Genomic DNA, 8,893 nt, shown 5'->3' with positions numbered 1-8,893 from the left:
ACAAAAATTCAAAAAAATGAGGACAGGCTTAGGAACCTCCAGGACATCTTTAAATGTTCCAACATCCAAATTATAGGGGTATCAGAAGGGGAAGAGGAACAGCAACAAGTGGAAAACTTATGAACAAATAATAAAAAAAAACTTCCCCAATCTGGCTAAGGAAATAGACTTTCAGCAAGTCCAAGAAGCTCAGAGAGTCCCAAAGAAGTTGGACCCCAGAAGAAACACACCAAGGCACATCATCATTACATTAGCCAAGATAAAATGAAGGAGAGAATCCTAGAAGCAGCAAGAGATAAGGAGACAGTCACCTACAAAGGAGTCCCCATCAGACTGTCAGCTGATTTCTCAAAAAAGACCTTACTGGCAAGAAGGGTCTGGAAAGAAGTATTCCAATTCATGAAAGACAAGGATCTACATCCAAGATTGCTCTATCCAGCAAAGCTTTCATTTAGAGTGGAAGGGCAGATAAAGTGCTTCTCAGATAAGGCCAAGTTCAAGAAGTTCATCATCACCACGCCCTTATTATATGAAATGTTAAAGAGACTTATCTAATATTAAACCTATTTAGTATTCGGTTATTCTTAGTAGCATAAGGAAAGCGAAAGTAGAATTCTTAGCCTCCATATAAAACCGGCCGGCCAGCAGCACACACACCACACAGCGCCATGGCCTCCTCGGTAAGCTGCTCCTTTCTGTCAGCTGCTCTGGGCAGCAGGCAGCTCCCCCCCATGAGGGCCCCGCCTTTGCTCCCAGCCCGTGAACTCCAGAGCTTGTCTCTGGAAGCTTTTAGATGAAACTATGCTCTTTCAAAGTCTCTTTTTTGGCAGGACTGTGAGGTCTTCAGGCAAATGAGCATTGTCTCTTCATCTGGCACCATGGGGGACCTGTGGCCTCCAACTGGGGGGTTATGTGGGTGTCTGGGCTGATGGGGGGACCTGGGAGGTGAGCGAATCCCCGGCCTGTCTGCCTCAGCTGCTGCTGCAGGTCCCTGCCCTCTCAGCCCCAGCCTGCGCTCTCCCCTCTTTGCTCCAACACAACTTGCCTGCCTGACACCGAGCACTCGGATGTTGTGTGCTGAGTGCAGAGCTCCCCTCCCACCTCCCCGGGGTCCAGACTCACGCACTCCCCTGAAGGGGCAGGCCGAGCTCCCTGTGTGTTTAGGAGAGAAAGAGGCGCTGGACTGGGGCTATTCCCGCAAATGGGGGGATTCTGGGAAGGGGCACCGCACACCACAGAGCCCTTCTGTCTGCATCCTGCTCTGGGGGAGGGGCTGAATTGGGGGAAAAACAAAACTGGGCGATTCCCTGGGTACCTCTTTTCTTACCCAGACAAGGCCCAAGCTCACCTTTATCTGTCCCTTGCTACTCTGGACAGTGCCCCGGCCTTGCCTTAGGTACACATTAGATTCAGAGTAAAAATCCCCTCCTGCTGCCCAGATGGAGCTGGCGTTGGGCCCGCCCTGCCCTGGCTCACAGGGAGGAGGACCTGGCAAATCCTGGCCCCTCTGACCACCCAGCTTTCCTCCTCCTCACACACTTCCTTCCCTCCTTCTGCAAACCAGGCCCCCGTGGGGGATCCCGGAGATGCAGGGAGAGAGGGAGGGTGGAGCACACAGGGACCACCCTGACTGGAGCTCAAAGCCCAGAGGGGTGTGACGGGCAGAGGGACCTGAGTGCCACATGGTCCTTGTGAGGACAGGTGCAGGTCCCGGGGGCCTGGGGACCCAGACAGTGTCAGCTGAGCCAGGCTATGGCCTTCAGGGCAGCTTCTCAGAGGAGGGACGTCTGTCCCGTGGGGGGAGAGGAGGCATGGGGTGGGGCCGGTGGGGAGGAGGACAGAGAAGCAGATGCCCAGGCAGAGGGGTGGAGGCGTGTGTGAGCCGCCTGGTGGGAAGGCAGGTCCAGCAGTGGCTTGGAGGCCAGAGCACAGGGGGGCCCAGGGGGTTCAGGAAGAGTCGGCATGAGGGGCCTGAGAGCTGCCCATGGGGCAGCTGAGCCCTGAGGCCAGAGGAAGGTCATGTCCAGGTGGGCCCTGTGGGAAGGCCACAGTGGGTCTTGGGGAGACTGGGGGTGGAGGGGTAGGGACAGGAGGCGGGGGGCTGCTCAGGAGAACCTGAGGGTCACATAATAGGGAACTGGGAGGCCTGAACCGAGTCATTTGTGAGGAGATGAACAAGGACGAGAATTCAGGAGAACCTTCCAGGGTCAGCACCAGTTGTTGGGTACTGGCATGGAACGAGGGCAAAGGGAAGCTGACCCTGGCCTCACAGCGGGCGTCCTGGGGTGAGGCCTGAGGAGGGGTTGCTGTTTGCTGAGGTCAGGCAGAGGAGAGCAGAACTGAAGTTTTCTCCAGTGAGGAAACTGCCACTCCCTGGGCAGTCCACGGGGGCCCAGGAAGGGAGACGTCAAAGGGGAGGGAGGCAGGGACACAGGGGACTGGAAGATGCCTGGCAGAGAGGACCAGGTGCAGCTGCTCTCCCGCCAGGTGCTCTGTGCATTCCCTCCACCTCTCGGAGCCTCAGTCTCTGAACCAGTGCAAATGGGTGCTCCACACACTCTCAGCAGGTGACAAGCACCAGCAAGGGGTCCTCGGGCCAAGCAGGGTGGCCAGGCAGGGCCTTTGCTGGGGCCTGGAAATCTGTCTCAACCTTCCTGGCGTTTTCTCTTGCAGCTCAGTAGCGAATGCAGTCCTGGAGACCTGATTGAGATTTTCCGTCCTGGCTTCCAGCACTGGGCGCTCTATGTGGGAGATGGCTACGTGGTCCACCTGGCTCCTCCAGGTAGGGCTGTGAAAGTATAATTTTCAAAAGTTTCATTAACATAATGAGAATAACCCAAAGCCAAACGCCACCGTGGGAAACCCTGGTTGGTTTCTCCCTGAGCAATGGGTGGAGTCACTATACAATCAAGTCCCTCTGAGTCACCCCAGTGGGTCCCACAGGGCCTGACTCGGCAGGGAAGGACGTTCCGGCCGCCCCAGTGCCGTTGGCTGCTTCAGCGCCAGGGTGTCTCCAGCTTGGTGCCCAGTTACCTGGATGGGGGGGGGGGCCGATGCCACTTAGACCAGCAAAGGCTCTGAGTGTCTGTGGTCGCATAAAGGAGAAGGTTCCTCAGTGCTCTGTCCTGGGCACTCACGTGATTTCACAGAAACGGTGTCCTCAGTGCGGACTTCATTGTCCTCAACAGAAGCAGCTCTCACGCTGACGCCTCACTAAGACAGTTCTCTTACAGACACCCGTGGGTGCCCCTGAGCGCTTCCTTTAACTCCTGCAGATCAGGGGCAGCAGGTCAGAGGGGAGTGGGGGACGCGGGGGTGCGTGTCGTCCACGGCAGAGAAATGCTGCAGTGAGACTGCTGACTGAGCGCCAGGGCTCCATGTCCCGAAGAGCAATCTCACCCTAACCTTGGACACCGGGCACTGGCATTGTCACCAGACAGAGCCTGTTCTCAGAATAATCTCTTTGCACCTTGTCCATTTTCTGTAGCTCTCATCTACCCTGACAGAGTCGTAACAACGTCTGAGTTGATGGAACCTAGTGAATGCAACCCCCGATCAGGATGACACTTTGGGAGGCTTGGAGCAGAGAGCCCTGCTGCAGCCCCCGGGGGTCCGGGCTGGGTCTGCACGTGTGGGGGGATTTCCTAAGGGAGGGGCTCTCAGTGTGAACAGTTGGCCTTCAGAGGGAACCGTAAACGGAGTGCGCTCAGTCGCTGGGCGCACTGGTTCCCCCCAGAGCATGACACCCGGGCCCAATGGGGTGGAATTGGGGCCCGTCAGCTGGCGGCTCTGGTGTGAGCCTCTCCACTGGCCACTGCACTGTCAGGAAGGTCTGGGAATGTGTCTCGGGTCCAATATAGATTATACGAGGGTTGGTCCAAAACATCAGAATTCATGTGTAGAAAAGATGTATTTATTCTTACGTGTTTAAACTTCAGTCACCTTGAAAGGGTTCTCTTTTTGATGCAGCACAACCATGGGGACGTCCCTTCCACTGCTCAGACCTGTTTTGACTCGTTGATTTTGATGCCTTGTAGTGCGTCTGCCATTTTTTGTTTCACTTCTTCCACATCAGCAAAACACTTCACTTTTAGGACTTTTTTCACCCAGGGAAACAAAAAAAGTTGCTTGTGGCGAGATGGGGTGAATAGGAAGGGTGGGGGCAGGGCTTATGCCGTGTTGGTGGAACACGGTGGGCACTCCAACCGCTTGACCTCTTTGGGAAACACACAAGGGCACCGAGACAAACGAAGAACAAACGTGGTTTCTGATCATGTTCACTGTGGCTGAGCCGGGGCACAGCTAATATGCTCATTAACGGGAGGGGATTGGTCAGCTAGACGGGGACCATTCACGTAACAGAACACAAGGCAGCCACTGGCCACCCCAACATGAACACCATGAAAAATATCACAGCTTGTTAAGCCAAAAGAGCAAAACCCAGGAATCCCCCAGTCATGTCTGCGAAGGGACAGACACCACCAGCTCAGCAGTGGGTCCCCTCTGCCCTTCTTTCTGGTCCTACCCTCCCTGTCCCCACCCAGTAGTCCCCCACCCCCTGCAGCGCCTGATCCTAGGGTCTCTGATTCCAGGTGGGTACCCGGGTGCGGGCATCTCCAGCCTGGGCTCCGTTCTTGGCAAGACAGCGGAGGTGAAAAGGGAGCTGCTGACCGACGTGGTGGGGAACTGCAAATACCGGGTCAACAACTTGTTGGAGGAGGAGATGAAACCTCTGCCCGTGAGGGAGATTCTCAGTTCTGCCGAGAGCATGATTGGCAAGAAGATGGAATACGGTATTACCAGCAAAAATTGTGAGCACTTTGTCACACAACTGAGATATGGCGAGCCCAGATGCCTGCAGGTAAGACCCTCCCGGGGGTGGTCCCTTTCCCTCCTGGTTGTGTGCTTCAGGTGGGGCGACCAGGCTGCGCACCCAGAGGGAACAGTTGCCCTGAATGATGCAAAAGCAGGCTCTGGGTGGTCCCCTCGGGCAGGGAGGCAGGACATCTGAGAGCCATTCTCGGATCTGTGTCTTATCCTCTCAAGGTCTTTGGACAGGTCACCTCCTCTCTGGGCCTCAGTTTCCCCATGTGCAGGGGAAGAGGTGGTTGGAGGACCTCTGGGGCTCTGGCCAACTCTGTCCCTACAGGGACCCTCACCTGTAAGACAGCCCTAAAGGCAGCCCCCAGGGCCCCTGTGTGTGGCCAGGGAATATCTGGGCCCCCCAGCACCATGGCAGGCCAGCTGTCCTCAGGCCCCAGAGAACATGGGGCAGGAGGTGCCTGGCCAGTGGGCCCAGGTGCCAGCTCAAGGACACGATTATGTCAGATCTGGGTACAGCTTTAACCCCTCCCCCTCTTCCCAGACTGTTGTCCCCAAACACACAGCTAGTGAGGGGCAGGAGCAGGATTCAACCCCCAGTTGCCCTGCTCTTCACTGCTGAACCACAGGGCCCCAGGCTGGGGCCTTCCATGGCTGGGTGGGTGGGGCCTGGGTGAGAGAGGGGGCTGGAGGGGCAAGTGTGCAGGGAGCTCAGGGTTTCATGCCTAGGTGGGGTGTGTGTGGCCAGTCAGACCTCCAGGTGGACATGTTGAGCAGCAGATGGACACATGGGTCTGGAGTTCAAGGCTGAGGGGGGCTAGTGATAGAAGTTCCCAGCATGTACTTGTGAAGAGTCCACAGTGTGGCCATGGTTTCCCAGGGTCTCCCTTCAGCTTCTGCCACAAGCATCCCCGTGCAGGGCCGGCCCCAGGGAGAGCCCAGACCACACAGCCATTCCCACCTTGACCCCCAGAGCCCTGGCCCCAGGACCCCAGGCACAAAGCCCCCTCCCCACCCACCCAGGTCGGGAACACAGGGCCTCCCCCAGGGAGTGCACACAAGGGACTCCATCAGCCCTTCCTGCCAGTTGTGGGGACAAACCCAGACAAGCCCACCACTGAGAAGTGGTCACCACTCCCGTTTCCCAGGCAATGGGGCCAGCATCCCCGGGGGAGAGGACCCTGGGTTCACCTTGGGCAGGAGGGAGGACCTGCCTGGACGGGCTGTGGGCTCTGACCCGGGCTGCTCACTTTCAGGTTGAAAAGGCCGTGATGGGAGCAGGGCTGGCTGGAGCCTTAGGTGCAATTGCTACTCTTGCATATTCTGTAATGAAGAACTGATCCCCAAACCAGTGACAGCCTGAAGAAGCCACAGAATCCTGCCTTTGACTCCGCTGTGCAGCCGACCGGCCCCACCTCCGCTTTTTCCCTGACCCTGGCTCTCGGGCAGTGCCCAGTTCTGTCCCTCACTTTCCCTCTCACTGACTGAAGGATGGAAGAATTGTTCCAAGACCCAGAATGAATAAATGTATCTGTCTTTCCCTTCACAAAGGAATTCCACTGTGTGTTGTGTAGATTTCTAAACCAGACAGGAAGCAGTGCAGTGCCTGTTGGGGACACCAGCAAGTTCTGGCCATGTGGCCCTGGGTGACGTTCCTCAGTCCTAGGTCTCAGGTCCTCCTCTCCGGGATGGGCCGGGGTCCGAGTCGCAGCGACAGCCTGAGGGTCGGGTGAGACAGTGGGTGGGAGACCCTGCCCCTGTCTGGTCTGAGGCAGGAGCTCAGAGGACCGTCCACATGGTTCTGTGCATACTGACCTTTGGTCGCATTGGACATCAGTCCTTTTTCTTTCAGGGGGCAAACACTGACCAAGAGATTCTCCTCCTCCCGCCACCTGGAGTCCCTTACTCCAGTACTGGAGGCCTGTCACAAGGCATGACCCTCCCCCCAGTGACCTCCTCAGGGACCCCCCTGGGAGAAAGTCCTGCTTTCCTCTTTGAACTCAGTGGCCTGCTCCTCATCACGTGTGACTAGCAGAGGGAATTCGCTCATCTCTGGGCGCCCCCCTTGCTGATGCTCTAGCTGCCCCCCGGGTGAAATCTGAAGAGCCCCCACCCCACGCTGGAAGCATCTGCGCTGGTCCTGTGGCTCCCTGCCTGCCCCTCTTCCACACCCCATCACGGTTTCTCAGCGCCCCCATCCAGGCAATGGAAGCTTCCTGATTTGTGAAGGTTTCACTCTTTCTCCTTTTTTACGTGCCTGATCTCAACAAATGACAAAGCCCTGCAGCCCCCACCCCAGGCCACTGGACCTGAGGTCAGGGGTCAGCTTCTCTTTGCCCTCCTTCAATGCCAATACCTAACAACTAGTGTTGACCTTGGAAGTTTCTCCTGAATTCACTTCCTGGTCTATGTCCCGCTGTCATTTGGTTCAGAGAAGCTCAGTTCTCGCCTTCCTGAATTCTATGGTCCTGAGCAGCCCCCTGCCTCCTGTCCCCCCTCCCCCCCCACCTCCAGTCTCCCCAGGACCCACTGTGGGCTTCCCACAGGGCCCATTTGGCCATGACCTTACTGAGGCTCAAGGCTCAGGCTGAGACTTCGCCAACTTGCAGGCCCCTCCTGCTGACCCTCCCTGACCCCCGGCCACTGCAGGACTTGCCTTCCCCACACACAGCCCGCAGGCCCCTCCTTCTCTGCTCCCACATTTGCTCTTCTCTGCCCCCACCACCTGCCACCCCCACGCCTCCTCTCCCCCCACCGGACAGACGTTTCTTCTCTGACAGCAGCGCTGAGGGCCACAGCCTATCTCCGCTGACACTGTCTGGGCCCATAGGTCCCCAGAGACCTGCACCTGTCCCCACAAGGATCACGTGACACTGCAGGTCCCTGTGCCTGTCACATCCTTCTGGGCTTTGAAGTCCAGTCAGGGAGGTCCCTGTGTGTTCAACCCTCCCTCCCTGCATGTCCAGGATCCCCTAGGGGCCTGGTTTGCAGGAGGAGGGAAGAAAGTGTGTGAGGAAGACAAAAGCTGGACGGTCATCGGGGCCAGGATTTCTCAGCTCTTCCTGTCTGTGAGCCAGGGCAGGGCCGGCCGGGCACTGGCTCTATCTGGGGAAAACTAGGGGATTTTTGACTCTGAAACTGAATGTCTAAGTAAGACCAGGCCTGAATACTGACCACAGTAGCAGGGGACAGATGAAGGTGAGCTTGGGCCCTGCCTAGATAAGAAAAGGGTTACCAGGGAACAGCGCACATTATTTTTGGCTGCAGTGAAGGCTTCCTCAGAGGCAGGGATGGACCTGAGTGTGCTGTGGGCCTTCCCAGAATCACCCCATTTCCAGGAATAGCCCGAGTCCGGCTTCTCCTTTCCTGCTGCACACGCAGAGGTCTGCCTCCCTCTCCTGGGGACGTGTGTGAGTCCTGACCCGGGGGCTGCTGGGAGGGCAGCTCTCCAGTCAGCGTGACAAATTCCAGTGTGTGTTATCAAGCAGGACAGATGTCTTCTTGGAGGAAAGAGGAGAGAGAACAGACCAGGGCTGAGAAGGCACAAAACTGCAGTAGCAGCTGAGGCAGACAGGCCGCGGGTTCCCTCACCTCCCAGGTCCCGGGTCCCCCCAAGCCCATCAGCCCACCCTCAGCTTCTTCAGCTCAGGCAGGCACAGCCCAGACACCCACATGGCCCCCCACCTGGGGGCCCCAGGTCCCCCCACGGCGCCAGATGAAGAGACAAGGCTCATTTGCCTGAAGATCTCACAGTCCTGCCAAAAAAGAGACTTTGAAACAGCTCAGTTTTCTCTAAAAGCCCCCAAAGATGCGCTCTGGAGTTCACGGGACTGGGAGCACAGGGGGCCTCACTGGACGGGAGCTGCCCACCGTGCAGAGCGGCTGACAGGTGCCGGGACTGACAGAGGCCATGGTGGTGTGTGGGGTTCTCTTCCTGTTGGGACAGGTTTTATCCCAAGTTGAAAATTTCATTCTCAGATTTCTCCTGACTTTGCTCAAAAAGACCACTATTTGAAAAAAGGACACTGTTCTAAATGGAAATGCTAATATTACCAGCATCAGAACATGGAAG

At 57.0% G+C, this 8,893-nt stretch overlaps 1 protein-coding gene across 1 annotated transcript; it reads left to right on the top strand.

The window, feature by feature from the left end:
* The first annotated feature begins 636 nt into the window (after positions 1-636).
* Positions 637-6,375, top strand: LOC119045473 (phospholipase A and acyltransferase 4-like). The gene is made up of 4 exons (XM_037140224.2): positions 637-680; positions 2,674-2,782; positions 4,593-4,861; positions 6,078-6,375. The coding sequence occupies exons 1-4, from the start codon at positions 669-671 to the stop codon at positions 6,159-6,161; spliced, it is 474 nt and encodes a 157-aa protein (XP_036996119.2). The 5' UTR covers positions 637-668; the 3' UTR covers positions 6,162-6,375.
* The last annotated feature ends 2,518 nt before the right edge of the window (positions 6,376-8,893 follow it).

This window comes from Artibeus jamaicensis, unplaced genomic scaffold, assembly GCF_021234435.1.
Source record: "Artibeus jamaicensis isolate MK-2021 breed Jamaican fruit bat unplaced genomic scaffold, CSHL_Jam_final scaffold_614, whole genome shotgun sequence".
Classification (NCBI taxonomy): domain Eukaryota; kingdom Metazoa; phylum Chordata; class Mammalia; order Chiroptera; family Phyllostomidae; genus Artibeus; species Artibeus jamaicensis.
This window is presented reverse-complemented; position numbering and strand designations above follow the sequence as displayed.

Excerpts from the sequence above, each read along its gene's own strand:
- LOC119045473 (XM_037140224.2), top strand. Across the intron at positions 2,783-4,592 it reads GGTCCACCTGGCTCCTCCAG|GTGGGTACCCGGGTGCGGGC; the intron begins GTAGGGCTGTGA and ends CTCTGATTCCAG. Across the intron at positions 4,862-6,077 it reads GCGAGCCCAGATGCCTGCAG|GTTGAAAAGGCCGTGATGGG; the intron begins GTAAGACCCTCC and ends GCTCACTTTCAG.